The 18,018-nt window shown below is 42.9% G+C and overlaps 1 protein-coding gene across 1 annotated transcript in view; it reads right to left on the reverse strand.

Moving 5' to 3' along the window:
* Positions 1 to 18,018, reverse strand: part of LOC133550448 (autism susceptibility gene 2 protein homolog) — a 644,977-nt gene that overhangs the window by 288,272 nt on the left and 338,687 nt on the right. The window contains exon 4 of the mRNA XM_061896430.1: positions 6,916 to 7,005. Coding sequence (XP_061752414.1) covers positions 6,916 to 7,005 — 90 coding nt within the window. The remainder of the gene's footprint in view (positions 1 to 6,915; positions 7,006 to 18,018) is intronic.

Raw genomic sequence — 18,018 nt, forward strand, 5'->3', positions numbered from 1 at the left:
GATGAACTGACGGGATACCTAACGGTGTAAACAAACGTCGTTCATTCGCTACAGTTTAGGGCGGGGTGGGCGGTGAAAACCGTCCATATCCGACCAACAGACACGCAGCGAGGGCTAAATCACCCAGTTGATAAGCGAGACATCTTATCTTTGGAGTAAACGCTGTGGTTCTTGTGATAGGACACCCAGTGGGAGACCGGACCGACCTTTAGGGCCGGCCTAGAAGCTTGTCTCTCAGAGAACCGCAGTGGGCTAACGCAGCTATCTCTGGGAAGATTGTTGTCGCAATAAAACTGCGGAGCTCAGAGTCTAGTTAAAATGAAAGGAGAGTTTGATAGAGAAAAAGATGATGATGGATGGGGTCCGGTCAGCCCATATGTCACCCTATTGACCCAAATTGGATCCACAGCTAATGCCCTAGCGGCCACATCAAAGCCAACAGATAAAGAGAAGAAAGTAACAAAAGCAAAACAAAAATTAGAACAACTTATTCAGGACATGGGGAAAACATTGGAATATATAGGGCCCTTAGGACAATTGATACTTGATAAGATGAACACAGCCGCTGTAAAGAGGGATGAAGCGGAAGAGCAGGAAAAGATTGCAGGTTTGTTGCAGAAGTCCAGTTGGAGGAAAAAGGAGCGCGACTGGGAGAAGGAGTGACGGGAGTGGGCTGAACTGTTGATCTGCTGGCAAAGCACCAAACATCTGCACCAAAAGGAGCTTCACTCCAAATCGGTAACTGCACCTCATGTCCCCACATGTCCTCCACCCTATGTGCCTCCAACCCACGGCATGTATCCCACATTTTACATTGAAAGAGGCACACTCTGGCATTAGGACATTACCGCGCTGTTGCTGCTCGGTGCATGACCCAGACTAATCTTAGAGATGTAGAGACGGACGCAAAAACTCTAACAATGTCCGATGAGGTCAGATTCACCCAACTATGCACTGCTCTTGGTGCTGCAATGCATAGTCATTTCCCACTGCCTAATTCAGCCGTTTTTCCTAAAATTAGATGGGACCCCAAAAAAAACCCCAGGCAGTTTTTATGTGAAGCCAAAGAGGCCTGGACCAATCAAACCGGCCAGTACCCCGGTAACACTGGGTCACAGGCCGAGTGGTTCCGACAAGCAGAACCGGTGCTGTCAGTGACAGTAAATCAGGACTTGCTGCCTTTCTTAGTGGATACCGGTGCTACCGTCTCCACTATCAAGACTGTGGAAAAGAAGCTGCTTACATCAGACTTTATAACAGTCATGGGTTTCTCTGGGGTTCCTACTACGCTGCCTTACACCAAGCCTCTCACAACAAGGCTTGGCAATCAGACTGTGTTGCATCCTTTCATCTACTCCCCTGAGGTACCTTCCAACCTGCTGGGGAGAGACCTCCTGACTCGATTGGGGCTACTATTCTCTGCTCGCCTGACGGACTAACAGTCTCATTCCCTGATGGAACATCTCTACCCTGCGCCAGTATTGAGTCTTCACATTCAAGCCAATACATGATTCAGCCAGTTGCAGACAGATCGGCTGACATCTATTGGGGTCTCCTACACAGTAAAACTAGTGACAAAGGTGGAATCCTGGCAGCTTACCTGACTTGGAAACCCTGGATCTCCCAAATACACCCCTATGTGGCCCCTCCTGACCCTCCTCATATGACATTGTTTTATGATAGAGAGGATACACAGTGGTATGAGGAACAGTTTAGCAGGGACATAGAGGGAACTAATTGGGCTCTTTCCACTAATAACATTTATGTGGCTCCCATAGGTGTAGCGGCAGAAGTTTCTCTCACCCCAGAACAACTACAGTGGTACATGATGAGTGACGAGGCTTCCCCCCATGTGTCTTTAGCCTTACATCCAGAGCACCAAGCCAAAGAGCTGGGTTCTATAGTTAAAACAGCACAACTGCAAATTGATTGGCAGAGGGTTGGCTCTTCATTGTGGTATTCACCCGCAACTCAAATCTACAAAATACAGGTTTCTTGCACTGACCACGCTCTCCTTGAACACGCTCAAATCTCCCGCCACCAGGGCCGAGAGAAAACAGATCACCCCGAAGCAGTATTGTTGTTAGATTCACTGCCTGACTCACTATGGTCTACTGGGCTCACGGATGTTGGCCTAGTCGACTGCCCCCCAGTTACTTTCAAGCTGAAAAATAACAACCCAGTGTGGGTTCCCCAATACCCAAGTAAAAAAGACGCCAAAATCGGCATTGCAGATACCATTGAAGGTCTATTTGAAAAGGGGGTGTTGGTAGAAACATCCTCGGAATGGAACACTCCCATATGGCCCATTGAAAAGAAGGGCACTGGTAAATATCGCATGGTTAATGATCTTAGGGCCATTAACTCTGTGTTATGCACGCAAACCATCCCAGTTCCCAACCCTTACGTTGCGTTGACTAATCTTGATCCTAGCCACCAATGGTTCACCTGTATCGACCTCGCTAATGCATTTTTCTGCCTACCACTAGCCGAAGAATGTAGAAACATTTTTGCCTTCACCTACCGAGGGGTCCAACTGACCTACAGGGATTTGCCTATCCCCTGGCCTATTTAATCAGGTATTAAAGGATGTTTTGACGGATTGTGCTACCACCTGGAATAAAAAACATAGCACTAACTGAGGCGCACGGAGTGGGACATGTCGGGGCTGCACAGATGCAGAGAAACCTCGAAAATTGGTGGCACCCATTTTTGAAAGATATGTGTAAATATCATGTACATACTTGCCCTGAATGCACCATGTATAATGCACGACCAACAGTCAGACTGCATCCTGGACGTTTCCCTCTCGAGACGAAAACAGGAAAAGAAATCATCATAGATTACACAGATATGGTGAATTCAGTAAAAGGGTACAGGTATATGTTGGTATGTGTGGATGCGTATTCAGGTTGGCCAGAGGTACTCCCTACAAAAAGGGAAGACAGTGGTGAAGTTTTTGGTAAACCAGTATATCCCCAGACATGGTTTTCCTGAGAAAATCCAATCAGATAATGGTACACGTTTCAAAAACCATGATCTGCAAAAGGTTGAAGAAATGCTGGGGTTGAAACACAAGTTTGGTTCGGTCTACCACCCACAATCCCAAGCAAAGGTTGAAAGAATGAACCAAACACTCAAATCTAAATTGGCAAAAATCTGTGCACAGACCAAAATGAATTGGCTAGATGCGCTACCCCTTGCCCTCATGTCTGTTCGAAACTCAATAAACCAAAGCACGGCCTTTACTCCCTTTGAGCTGACCACAGGCAGGAGGTTTCCAGGGCCCCAGTCCAAGCTTATTGGAATCAAAGGTGATGATCAGTCATTAACCCACACGCAGTATTTCCATGCTTTACAAACCCTTGTTGCAGAGTATGCCAAGCAGGTGGGGGAAAGAAACAAGGAAGACACAGCGACCCCACCAAGCACAGAGTGGGTCCTACTGAAGGTGCTCAAGCGAAAGTGGACCGAACCCAGGTGGACGGGTCCATATCGAGTGACTGAACGCACCTCGCATGCTGTTCGGCTGAACGGCAAGGGAGACACGTGGTTCCACTGGAGCCAGTGTGCAGCGGCGGACGCCAGTGTGCGCACGTTGAGAGAGCCACGTACCGAGTTACGTGAACAACAACAACGGGAGAAGACCACCAATCAACAAGGGGCAGAATAATCCCCTGGTGGCATCAGGGTGAGGTAGTCTACCGAAAATCCCTGTGGGAGGAGGTGAAATAGCGCTCCTCTCCTACACGTGGTGTGCCAAACCACCAACCAGATTCGTCGAGGGACCAAGAAGATCATGACAACCATCGACCTTCTTATTCTTTGTTGGTTTGGGGTACTCATGGTCTTTCTTTGGGCCCTGATACATCTGTCCATCACGGGTACAACTCAAGTTTAAGGTGCCACTAAGTATTACTACTTAGTTGATGTTTTACATATTATACAATGTTTTGATTTGTGATCTCTTTAATAGAGATCAAAAGGGGGATTAATGAGTGTACAAAGCCTCATGTCTGAGAGTTCAGAGTTGTCTGAGAGTTCAGAGTGTACCAAACAAAACAGGAAACGTCCTGACCTCAATTTGGCTCAGTGTGCCAAACACTGCACCTACAGGAAACAGATGTTTCAGCAATAACGAACATAACAGGAAACCAAGCAAACACTGCACATACAGGAAACAGATGCTTGAGCAACAACCAACTTAACAGGAAACCAAGAGTACTTCCTAGACAAGAGACACATAGCAACTGACGTCAGTCAGTAGACTGACCAATCAGATAACTACTAGCACAGTGTATATAAGCTGCTGTACAACAAACTCTCAGACAGATCGCTTTGGGTTTTCCTGGTACTACTGTTCAAGTGTACTATACGATCTCCGCTCTCTGCAAACTGCGTTAAATAAAATACTTCTACTTGACTCAACTCCTGCCTCCTCGAATTGTTTTCCTGCTCCCGGCCCGGGTGAGACGGCACTAAAAATGCGTCTCAATAATACTTAGCTTTGAAAACTTGATCAGGTACCCCAATATCCCCCTGGTACATATGATCTTAAATGATGCAGATCCTCCTCCCTTAAAAAATATACATAAAGCTATGCTTGCATTTAACAAGTTTGTAAAGTCTGTATCCAGGGGTTGACTGTAATATTCCAAAAGGAAAGTCTGCCTTCCCCTAATCAAACATTTTATTACCAAGCAATCAAAGAATGGGAAGGGCTCCCAGACAATCTAAAGAAAAACCCAAGTGTTCACAGCTTCTCAAAGGCAGTCAAAGACCACCAGTCCTGGTACTCCGTAGTGGTAGCAGTCTGATGGCCACCATGGTACCAGTCCAATCTTGAAACATTGCACTCTTGTTTACGTATACAGTACCAATGGGGTATATGGCTATTGAATGATATCCTGATGGTTACTGCACTGAATGTGGACTTTGAAGAAAACTGCTGCACTTTAAATGAAACTGCTAAAATACTGTAACTTGACCGCCTCCTGATTTGTAACTCACATACCCTCCATGTACTGCACTTGTATTTTAAATTGCTTATCATAATAAAATTTCAATATTGTTGTGTATTTTCAGTAACACTTTAATATGGGGAACATTTTCACTATTAATTAGTTGATTATTAAAGTAAAATTTACTTAATATAGAGCTATTTGGACACTCGGGGAACACATAAGGGTTAGGGTTACTAATAAGCAATACATTTGAGGTTATTGAAGGAAGATTCTTAGTTAATGACTTACTGGTTGTATAATAAGGCCACACAGAATAAGGCATTATTAAGTACTTAATAAGGACTATTTAAGAGCCACTATGTTACTACTTTGCATGCTAATAAGCAACTAATTAATGGTGAGTTTTGTGTTCCCCATACTAATGTGTATTTTCAATCTTGTGTCAATTAAAATGTGGATGTTAGATGCACCATAAAAGGATTTCAGATGGAAATTAGCATGGTGATAAATATGGTGCAGCCACCTTCTTAATGTAACTGCACATTGTCCTTTAAATAAACAAATACAAACAAACATTGGTAACCAACATTGAAACCGCATTTATAAGTCAGAAAAGACGGAATTCATCGTAGGTCTACTTTAATGTGTTCTTTCGTACAGACATGTTTTAATCATTTTTAGTCATGTACAAGTTAATGTATTGCTTCCTCTGACAATCTTAGTATGGAAAAGACTTAAGGTAACACTTTAGTATGGGGAACATCCATCCATCCATCCATCCATCCATTTCTACCGCAACGTATTCACCATTAATTAGTTGCTTATTAACATGCAAATTAGTAACATATTGGCTCTTACTTAGTCATGAATAAGTACTTATCAATGCCTTATTCTGCATGGACTTATTATACAACAACCCTAACCCTAACCCTCTAGTGGGTAGGGTGTCCGCCCTGAGATTGGTAGGTTGTGAGTTCAAACCCCGGCCGAGTCATACCAAAGGCTATATAAATGGGGCCTATTTTAGTATGGGGAACATTCATCCATCCATCCATCCATTTCTACCGCAACATATTCACTATTAATTAGTTGCTTATTAACATGCAAATTAGTAACATATTGGCTCTTACTTAGTTATAAATAAGTACTTATCAATGCCTTATTCTGCATGGACTTATCATACAACACCTTAACCCTAACCCTTTAGTGGTTAGAGTGTTCGTCCTGAAATCGGTAGGTTGTGAGTTCAAACCCCGGCCGAGTCATACCAAAGACTATGTAAATGGGTCCCATTACCTCCCTGCTTAGCACTCAGCATCAAGTGTTGGAATTGGGGGTTAAATCACCAAAAACTAATCCCGGCCGCGGGCAACCCTGCTGCCCACTGCACACCTCACCTCCCAGGGGGTGATCAAGGGTGATGGGTCAATGCAGAGAATAATTTTGCCACACCTAGTGTGTGTCTGACTACTTTAACTTTAACTTCAACCCTAACCCTCTAACCTTAACCCTAACCAAATAACTCTAAATTAAGTCTTTGTTACTTAGAATATGTTTCCCATACTAAAGTGTTACCAAATTTAGTGCAATGCATCCTATTAATACTACTGTAGCCTTTAATGGCTCTGGAAATACATGTTGTGTTTATGTAAGAGATACATGCAACAGTTTTAAAAAGATTGTTATTTGCTAAAATTCGCCATCAAGGTCAGGTGCTTGTTAATTTTTTTTATTTTTAAAAGTACCTTCCTGGGCCAGATCGAACCCGTGAGTTTAGAGTTTGACACTTGTGTTTTATCCTAATCCACAGGCACCTTAGAGGGCGTTCATTCGTGACATTTGGTCACATCACACATCCTTCCCTACTTGGATATGGCTGATGCACACCCACATCCGAACAGCACAGCCATGTTTGACTGCTGGGTTTGGAATCAGCTTTTCAAGTACTTACATCTGTCGTTCTGTCTCTGGAGCTGCTTCTAATAGAAGGCTTGGACTCTCCACTGTCACTGTTTTTGCTCTGGTTCTGTCCCGGTTTCAGCTGCAACACAGAAAAGACCATAGGCTTACAACATGACGATTCACTGCAGCTCCACACGTATGACATTAGCCAGAGGAGGCATCCTGCTAACCTGACTCTCGCCAGATCCTTGTAGTTCGCTGAGCTCCACACAAGGATCTGGGACTTCTCAATAGAAGATCTATTTCAGGAGGCGGGGCCTTGTAAAAAATCATTGTATGTGATTGGATAAACCACTTCTCCGTTATCTTGAATAACGTGCTACTGTACTTTAACCACTCACATCGTAATCAACGCGTGACACTGATGAGAGCAACGCTGGGAAATCCAAAACAGAACAGCCGACATATTGGATAACGACAGAGCGAAAAGTTAGAGAATTTTTACTGAAACAACGCAGCAATGTCAGTAGATTGATAGATTGGACAAAAGAGTTGCAATAGCAGAATCAATGTCAGCCCACGACTCCTTTTTATGTACCGCCATTGTTGTTTGAATCAAACAGTAGTTCCGCGCTACGTCACATCTATGAAATCCCACCCGGCGATCCTAATTGGTTCATTATGTTTTGCTATCTTGAAGAAGTCAATCAATCAAAGTTGAGTTATAAAGCCTAAATTACGAGTGTTTCAAAGGGCTGCGACGTCCACGACTCAGATCCCACATCAAGAAAAAAGTCAACCCAATTGGATGACAGTCCGGGCGACCGGTGCAATGGACGTTGAGTTGGTCTAGTCCAGGGGTAGGGAACCTATGGCTCTAGAGCCAGATGTGGCTCTTTTGATGACTGCATCTGGCTCTCAGATAAATCTTACCTGACATTGCTTAACACGATAAGCAATGAATAATTCCGCTGGTAATCACAGTGTTAAAATTCACGTTCAAGTTATGAAACATTCTCATGCATTTTAATCCAACAATCCGTTTTCTATCGCACCTGTCGTGATGTGGCATTAATGGTGAGAAGTATTATATTTATTATTGGTTAACTTTAGAATAACATTGTTATTAAATAGAATAAGAGACCTATTATACTCTAAAAATGTTGGTCTTACTTAAAGATGCATGCATTTAGTTGTATTCAGTGTTAAAAAATATTATATGGCTCTCACGGAAATACATTTTGAAATATTTGGCTTTCATGGCTCTCTCAGCCAAAAAGGTTCCCGACCCCTGGTCTAGCATGATATTGTGAGAGTCCAGTCCATAGTGGATCTAAAATAATAGTGTGAGAGTCCAGTCCATAGTTGGACCAGCAGGGTATCATCTTGAATGGAGACAAGTCAGCAGCGCAGAGACGTCCCCAACCAATGCACAGATGAGTGGTCCACCCTGGGTCCCGACTTTGGACAGCTAGCGTTTCATCTGTGGTCTCCGAATCAAAAATATACACATTTTCAGTTTTCTTATTTTTCCCCCCAAAAAAAGTCTTGGTAGAAAAAGCTTAATAAAAACAATTATTCATAACAATGTTATGTTTCAAACCTCTTTGTGGAAGTAAACTTATAACACTTCTCTGAAGCAAAGTCAATAACTTCCTTATCACAATAAACTAGGATTTCCTTGTCCTATAAACCTGCATACGAAAGACAGTTCCCTGAGAAAATGAACTTGGAAAAATTGTCTACAAAAATGTCTGACACCATCTCACCTTTAGTGTACTCGAGATATGTCATCACACGTCACACTTTACTGAAGACTCAGATTGCTGTTCAGGAAAAGTAACATGTGCACGTTTTCTGCTTTGATACAATTACGCTTCTGGCTGATTATTTCTCCGGCCTTAGAGAAGAGTCTCTCTGCTGGAACAGACGTTGCAATACTTCCAAGGTATTTTTCGCAACTTTGTTCAGCATTGGGAATGTGGTTTCATTTTTTTTCCACCAAACCAAAGGGTCCTCACTCCTTGGGATCACCTTTTCCTCCATGTATCTTCTCATTTCAACATACGCATCTGTGTTTGCTGTGCGATTGCTCTGAAAAGCCAGAACACGACTGTCAAACTCCTGCCACATTCCCTTGGAGGATGAGCACTCAGCAGGTGCCTCTTGTGTCACAGTTGATGCAGTTGCGGTGGCCTCATGTCTCATTGACTGTGTTTCAGAACAGGCCAGGGCTTGCATTTCTGTGATGATCTGTGATTTAATCATCTCCACATTTGCCAAATCACTGAACACAATGTTTTTGAAGTGAATGTCCAAAAAGGTGCTGGGTGCAAGAGTGGGGTTGTGTTCAATGTTTTGGAACCTTCGCTTGTATTGTGCAGCAAGTTGTGAAGCCAGACTGTTACCCTGGTCAGCAGATGTGGTTACTTTCTGGAGAAGAAAACAGAACAGAGGTATGACTTTGGAAATCGTGACATACGGCTCTGCTGAAACCTCTTTGGTGGCCTCTTCAAATGGCCTGAGGACATCACTGGCCTGCCTGATGTGGGACCATTCTTCATCACATAGGCACATGTTGTTTCTCCCGAGAAGACAAAATGTTGTTGTGATGGCTTGTTGTTGCTCATACAGTCTGTCAATCATGTACAACACAAAGTTCCATCTAGTATCCTGTTAAGATCCGCCGCTCGGATCTTACATTATTTGGTTTTGAGTTTTTTGTGTTTATCTTCTTGATTCATGGACGCTTCCAAGTCTTGGCTTGTGCACTTCCTTGTTTGTTTTTGTCACCATGGCGACTTGATTTATTCACCTGCCTTTGTTTGCACACCTGGTTTTGATTAGAGACTCTATATTAACCGACCTGTTTCATTTACTCGTTCTGGTCTCGTCAAGTTTGCTACACTCTTTTGGATGTCTTTGTGGACTCCTGACTTCGGTAATAATCCGTTTTGATTCTTGCTAGCTTCCATGCCTAGCCTCTTTGTGTTCTAAGTGTTTACTCGCTAATGCTTTCGCGCTTAGCCACCTTCTGTTTCCCTAGCTCACACGCTAGTAGATGTTTGTTTGCCTTTTTCCTTAGCACCATTGTTTTTTGTTATTAGTCTGTTTGTCGTTAAATAAATCTGTTTTCTTACCTGTATGCTGTGCCATTGCCCGACTGCATCTTGGAAGGAGCACCCCTTGCGCACGATGCCACGAAGACGTAACAGTATCCACTGCTTGGATTAGTTTATGCTGTGGTAAATTCAACTGATTTTGTACTTCTTTTAGCTTGTCAGTAGCTCTGGTGCTGTGATGGAAGAACCGAACAATGGCACTGCATTTCTCCAAGCTGGACTCAAGACTTGTGTCAGCCTTAATGGAGTCCTTCACAATGAGGTTTAGTGTGTGAGAAAAACAAGGAATATGTTTCCAATAAGTTTTACGCACAGCAGAGAAACATATTGGCTCCATTGTCTGTAACAACCGCATGAACCTTACTGGTGATGCCCCATTCATCAGTTGTTTTTTTGAGGAGTTCAGATATATTGTCTGCTGTGTGCTGCACAGCTACATGGATTGTTGCAAGATTGCAAGACTGCATCTGCCAGTCTTTGTCAATAAAATGTCCTGACAGAGTCAAATAACCTTCAGTTTTTCTTGCAGTCCACATGTCGGTTGTTAAAACCACACTGCTTGCTGATTGCATGGAGTCCTTTACTGTTTTTTGTGCATGCTCGTACAGTCTGGAAATTTCACCTGTCATTATGGATTTCCCACTAGGGATCTGGCATCGAGGATCTACCACCTTCATAAAAGGCCGGAAACCTTGGTCCACTACAATTGAAATGGGTTGCAAGTCTTTCACTATCATTTTGGCGAGGCTTGTTGTTATCGCATGTGCTCTTTGAGATTCATCTCAAAAGAATAACATTTTCATGTCACAATAGGGAAGATAAAATGTATTTGTTATAAAAGATATTAAGGATGTAATTAATAAAAATAATAATAATAATGGATTAGATTTATATCACGCTTTTCTATTTTTAGATACTCAAAGCGTTCACAGAGAAGTGAGAACCCATCATTCATTCACACCTGGTGGTGGTAAGCTACATCTATAGCCACAGCTGCCCTGTGGTAGACTGACGGAAGCGCGCGGCTGCCAGTTTGCGCCCACGGCCCCTCCGACCACCACCAATCATTCATTCATCATTCATTCACCAGTGTGAGCGGCACCGGGAGCAAAGGGTGAGGTGCCCTGCCCAAGGACACAACGGCAGCGATTTGGATGTCAACAGGTGGGAAGCGAACCTGCAACCCTCAGGTTTCTGGCACGGCCGCTCTACCCACTACGCCATGCCGCCCCTAGATATTAGGGCTTTCCAATTTACTGTCAAATCCGAATCGCAAGAAGCTGCGATATTTTTTTACGTTTGTGATGTAATTAGCCATTAATGAAATATGAAATAGGCTAATGTTTTCGAAATGTAAGAAATCATGTTACAAATTAAAAGCAAAACCACATTCAATCATATATTTCAAGATTTTTTGGAAAAAAATAAAACTGCAATGCAAAGATGAAAAATCTCCAAATGTTATCTCTTTCTTATCTTGTTTTAAATACACAAGCAATTTTCAACTAACAGTAAATTCCCCTGTGAGGAAATAATGTGAATTTAGGATTATCATTTAAACAAAAATATTCAGAAACATCACTAAAAAAAAACAAAAAAAACAATGCCTGTTTTGAGTCAACAATTTGACAACACTGGATATAATTTCCGCTTGTCCAGAGTAGGGACCCAGGATGGACCGCTTGCCTGTGTATCGGCTTGGGACATCCCTGCGCTGCTGATCCGCCTCCCCTTTGTATGGTTTCCTGTTGGCTCCGCTGTGGACGGGACTCTCGCTGCTGTGTTGGATCCGCTTTGGACTAGACTCTCGCGGCTGTGTTGGATCCACTATGGATTGAACTTTCACAGTATCATGTTAGACCCGCTCGACATCCATTGCTTTCCTCCTCTCCAAGGTTCTCAAACACATCATTGTCACCGACGTCCCACTGGGTCATCATTGTCACCGACGTCCCACTGGGTGTGAGTTTTCCTTGCCCTTATGTGGGCCTACTGAGGATGTCGTAGTGGTTTGTGTTGTGGTTTGTTCAGCCCTTTGAGACACTAGTGATTTAGGGCTATATAAGTGGGAAGACTATGTCTCCTGGCTGGCCTGGGAACGCCTCGGGATCCCCCGGGAAGAGCTAGTCGAAGTGGCTGGGGAGAGGGAAGTCTGGGTTTCCCTGCTTAGGCTGTTGCCCCCGCGACCTGACCTCGGATAAGCGGAAGAAGATGGATGGATGGATGGAAGTAAACATTGATTGATTGAATTTGCCCCCTTCACCTGAAGTGTCTGTATTTAGTAGATTGTGATCGGAATATTTATAGACTTTATCACTACACTGTCAAAGGTCGGAAGCTAACTGTCTGTAGGCTACCTGGATACACTTGGCTTTTTTGCAGACTTTCGTGCAGGGTCTTCTGCCGGGCTGCGGGTGGCGGTGTAGGTTCTTTCACAACAGCGTGAGCCTGTCTTTTTACCAGCTCACTGTGGCTCTCGGGATGTGTGTTCTTCATATGTTTAAATACATTGCTGGTGTTGCTGCTGTGTGGCACCTGTTTGTCACACAGTTTGCACCGGGCCGTGGCTTTGTTTCCTGATGAAAAATAACACCACACCACGCTTCGTTCCTTGTCTGCCATTATTGCGTCTGTGGCTTTTCCATTCCTCAGGCTCCCGCATCCGTGGCCATGCTGACCTCCTGGCCTGGCTGTATCGCTGTCGGCTGGCTGTGTGTGTGTTGCACGTTGACGACGCTCATTCGCTGTCTCCTGTGACGTGACTGGGCCAGCTCATTACTCTGCTAGGTACAGGGATGTCCCAGCACATAGTAAGTTAAGTAAGTAATCACGCCGTTTTTTGGTTTATATCGATACTTTTTTCAGAAAAGTGATGCCAAATGAGTAGCGTGTGAGTATTGATATATCGATACCACAGGATCGATACGCACATCCCTAGTGGAGAGGTAGCAGAAAAGAAACGGCAGATCAACTGGTCTAAAAGAATCAGAATCAGAAGAGTTTTATTGCCATTGTGTGAGAACGGGTTCAGAAACTAGGGAATTTTACTTGGCGCACTCGCGCAACATAAAACACGTATCACACAAAATAGAATAACATGTTATTGTAAAAGGGGGTCTATTTAAAGGCTAGAGTATACAAATGAGTTTTAAGATGGGACTTAAAGGCCTACTGAAATGAGATTTTCCTATTTAAACGGGGATAGAATGTCCATTTTATGTGTCATACGTGATCATTTTGCAATATCGCCATATTTTTGATGAAAGGATTTAGTAGAGAACATCGACAATAAAGTTTGCAACTTTTGGTGGCTAATAAAAAAGCCTTGCCTGTACGGGAAGTAGCAGACGATGTGCGCGTGACGTCATGGGTTGTGGAGCTCCTCACATCCACACATTGTTTACAATCGTAGCCACAAGCAGCACGAGCGATTCGGACCGAGAAAGCGACGATTTCCCCATTAATTTGAGCGAGGATGAAAGATTTGTGGGTGAGGAAAGTAAGAGTGAAGGAATAGAAAAAAAAAAAAAAAAAACTAGACGGCAGAGCAATTCAGATGTTATTAGACAAATTAACTAGGATCATTTTGGAAAATCCATTATCTGCTTATTGTGTTACTAGTGTTTTAGTGAGATTATATGGTCGTACCTGTACAACCTGAAAGTCGGAGGGGTGTGGCCACATGTGTAGTGACCGCCAGTGTCTCCGAGGGAAGCCACGTTTTTCGACAAGGCGAAGGCAGCCAGTGGGGCCGGGCCGAGATTATTTATTTTTTCCCTCCTCCACGGTGGAAGCATCTGACAGTCGTGGGCGGCCGCTGGGAGGAGGAAATAGAATCCGCAGCTGCCTCTTTGACAGGTGCGGAAAGAACGACTCAAGCTCTCCGCTCATGTCTACGGTAAGAGCCGATTTACAGTATTACCACCATTTTCTCACCGAAACCTGCCGGTTGACATGTGGTAGGGAACCATGTTCGCTTGACCGCTCTGTTCCATAGTAAAGCTACACCGTCATCTTTCGGGAATCTAAACAATGAAACACAGGCTGTGTTTGTGATGATAAAGGCGGCCGCAATACACCGCTTACCACCTACATCTTTCTTTTTTGACGTCTCCATTATTAATTGAACAAATTGCAAAAGATTCAGCAACACAGATGTCCAAAATACGGTGGAATCATGCGATGAAAGGAGACGACGTACAGCTGTGAACGTTGCTGGACCAAAATGTCCTCTACAGTTTGTGACGTCACACGCACGTGTCATCATACCGCGACGTTTTAGCATGATACTTCCGCGCGAAATTATAAATTGCAATTTTGAAAACTAAACCGGCCGTATTGGCATGTGTTGAAATGTTAAGATTTCATCATTGATATATAAACTATCAGACTGTGTGGTAGGTAGTAGTGGGTTTCAGTAGGCCTTTAAATGCTCCTACTGAGGTAGCATCTCGAACTGTTAATGAGAGGACGATCCAGAGTACTGGAGCCCAAATAGAAAAGGCTATATAGCCCGCAGACTTTTTTTGGGCTCTAGGTATCACTAATAAGCCGGAGTTCTCTGAATTCCGATATCTTGCCAGGACATGTGGTACAATACAATCGGCAGAGGTGGGTAGTAACGCGTTACATTCACTCCGTTACATTTACTTGAGTAACTTTTGGGATAAATTGTACTTCTACGAGTAGTTTTTTATCCTACATACTTTTACTTTTACTTGAGTGTATTTATAGAGAAGAAACGCTACTTTTACTCCGTTCCATTTATCTACATTAAGCTCGCTACTCGCTACTTTTTTTTATCGATCTAATAATGTTTGTTTTGGTTATGACAGAGCTTCAAAGTAGAATCTACGCATGCCTGCGTTTCACCAATCACATGCAGTCACTGGTGACGTTGGACCAATCAAACAGAGCCAGGCGGTCACATGACCGTGATACGTAAAACCCGACTTAAACATGTTGACAAACTAATTCGGGTGTCAGCATTTAGTGGTCAATTGTACGGAATATGTACTGAACTGTGCAATTTAATAATAAAAGTTTCAATCAGGGCTTCACGGTGGCAGAGGGGTTAGTGCGTCTGCCTCACAATACGAAGATCCTGCAGTCCTGGGTTCAAATCCAGGCTCCGGATCTTTCTGTGTGGAGTTTGCATGTTCTCCCCGTGAATGCGTGGGTTCCCTCCGGGTACTCCGGCTTCCTTCCACCTCCAAAGACATTCACCTGGGGATAGATTGATTGGCAACACTAAATTGGCCCTAGTGTGTGAATGTGAGTGTGAATGTTGTCTGTCTATCTGTGTTGGCCCTGCGATGAGGTGGCGACTTGTCCAGGGTGTACCCTGCCTTCCGCCCGATTGTAGCTGAGATAGGCGCCAGCGCCCCCCGCGACCCCAAAAGGGAATAAGCGGTAGAAAATGGATGGATGGATGGATGGAAGTTTCAATCAATCAATCAAAAGTGTAAAGGAAAAAAGACACTTTATTTCAACCGTACTTTCCGTCAAAAGCCTAAAGACTGATCGCACAGTTCCTGTCTTCACAATAAAAGCGCCGCTCCATCGCGCCTGCGTTAACAAAATACGAGTCTCCGAAACCAGCACAAACAAGGTAGCAAGCTACGGAGTTTGCCGCCAATGTATTTCTTGTAAAGTGTATAAAAACGAATATGGAAGCTGGACAAACAAGATGCCAAAAACCAACGACTTTCATGTGGTATTAGACAGAAAAGAGGAACTTTTTTTCTCCTCCATTTGAAAACGTGGACGTCTGATTCCAATCAATGCAAGTCATCAGAATCAGGTAATACACCAACTTATATTCTTCTCTTCATGAAAGATAGGAATCTATATGTTAAACAATCATGTATATTCATTAAAACACCTTCAACATGTGAACAAAAACGGCAAAATAAATAAATATATATTATATACTGTATATATAAATGTATGTATAATCTATATATATATATATATATATATATATATATATATATATATATATATATATATATATATATATATATATATATATATATATATATATATATACATATATATATATATATATATATATATATATATATATATATATATATATATATATATATATGATATGTGTGTGTATGTATATGTATATATGAGGTAGATCACCTCGACTTGGTCATTTATTAAGTAATTGATAAACGTTGAAAAACTTATTGGGGTGTTACCATTTAGTGGTCAATTGTACAGAATATGTACTTTACTGTACAATCTACTAATGCAAGTTTTAATCAACCAATCAATCAATCAATCAATCAAATCAATGAATGCCTACTGAGGCTATGGTGCTGTTGAGTTATTGTGGCTCAATGTGCCATTTTTTTATTTTATTTTAATGTACTATTATTTTATATATATTATTGTTTTAGTTGCTTAAGAGATATTCCTTGCTCTGAATTTGCTCATTGCTATTTGTATGTTTTTGTGCATTATTTGTTGCCGTAATCAGGTTACTCATCAGTTACTCAGTACTTGAGTAGTTTTTTCACAACATACTTTTTACTTTTACTCAAGTAACTATTTGGGTGACTACTCCTTACTTTTACTTGAGTAATACATCTCTAAAGTAACAGTACTCTTACTTGAGTAGAATTCCTGGCTACTCTACCCACCTCTGACAATCGGCAAGATAGGATGGAGCTAAACCGTGTAGTATTTTATACGTGAGTAGTAAAACCTTAAGTGCACTGCATGTGCAGGTGAGCCAGTATAGGCGTAATGTGAGAAAACTTTCTTGTTCTTGTCAAAAGTCTAGCAGACGCATTTTGTAGCAACTGTGCAAGTTTGCTTGGCCTCGATCCCAGATCCTTGTGTGGAGCTCAGCGAACTACAAGGACCCGGCGAGAGTCAGGTGAGCATCCTGCAGAATTCAGCTCATAAATATGTGACAACTGGCAAGAGCTGTGCAGTCTGTCTTGATTTCCTCGCCTCAATGGCCGCCGTGACGCTTGACAATTAAAAAGGCCATCTGATGCCTCAGTGTGCAGCTACTCGCGGCTTGTGAAAAAGAGAACGGGGGACAAAAGCCTCTTCCAGAAGTCCAAATGGGGCCACTATCCTCTCCAAGCAGACACCACATGCTGTGTCAGCTCCGCAAGTGTCATTATCTACACACTCAGTTGGGGACGCGTCGAAATGACGAGAATAAAGAGGACGACGCGCCAGTCCGTGAGCATCTGAGGCTCTTTAAAATTTGGAGAACAATGAGAGACTTGTGGGAGGTGGGGCGTCTATTCCATGTCCAAGTGTGTGATTGATGTCCACCAAACACCATGAAAAAAGCTTTATGGGACCACGCAGTAAAGCTCGGCCACTTAATGGGAAAGTAAAGTGATGCACCGCATGCACAAAGAGCTTGGAAAGAAGATGATGACACCTTTTTCCCTCCCACATAAAAGGGTGTAGAGACCCACACAGACATAATGCATCCCCCTGACTCCCTACAGGTAGTAGATATAATTTGGTGCGACTGAACGCAAGGGAATAGCGACAGAAACGCTACAGGAGAGCAGATAATTAAAATGAAAATGTTCCCTTTTCAGCAGCCATTAGTAGCGTGAAAGGAATCGTATTCCTTGAGAGAATTGCATGATGGGTAAAAGCGACAGAGTGCTAAGCGCGATAAGAGAATCACCGCTTTGGGAGCGCCTGATGGTTCTGTGTGAGTGTCCCGACGTGTGCATGAATGTGTAAATGTGTGTGTGTGTGGTCGAACACAAATAAGCACAAGCTGGAGAGAGAACAGACCCGAAGCCCCACATGCCCTGTGCTGTGATAGCACTAATAACATTTGAACTAATTTCATTCCCTACAAAACCATAGAACATTTTTTTAGTTGATTCCAGATAGGCTGAAGGGAGCTTGTACTCTTAAAGGGAAGATGAGAAGAATAGTCATATACTGTAAATGTATACTCTGTACAAACAATAGGGATACAGTATATCATCATGCAGTTCTTCCAAGACTTTTCAGGGATTTTTTTGCGG

The sequence above is a fragment of the Nerophis ophidion genome, linkage group LG04 (assembly GCF_033978795.1).
Source record: "Nerophis ophidion isolate RoL-2023_Sa linkage group LG04, RoL_Noph_v1.0, whole genome shotgun sequence".
Taxonomy (NCBI): domain Eukaryota; kingdom Metazoa; phylum Chordata; class Actinopteri; order Syngnathiformes; family Syngnathidae; genus Nerophis; species Nerophis ophidion.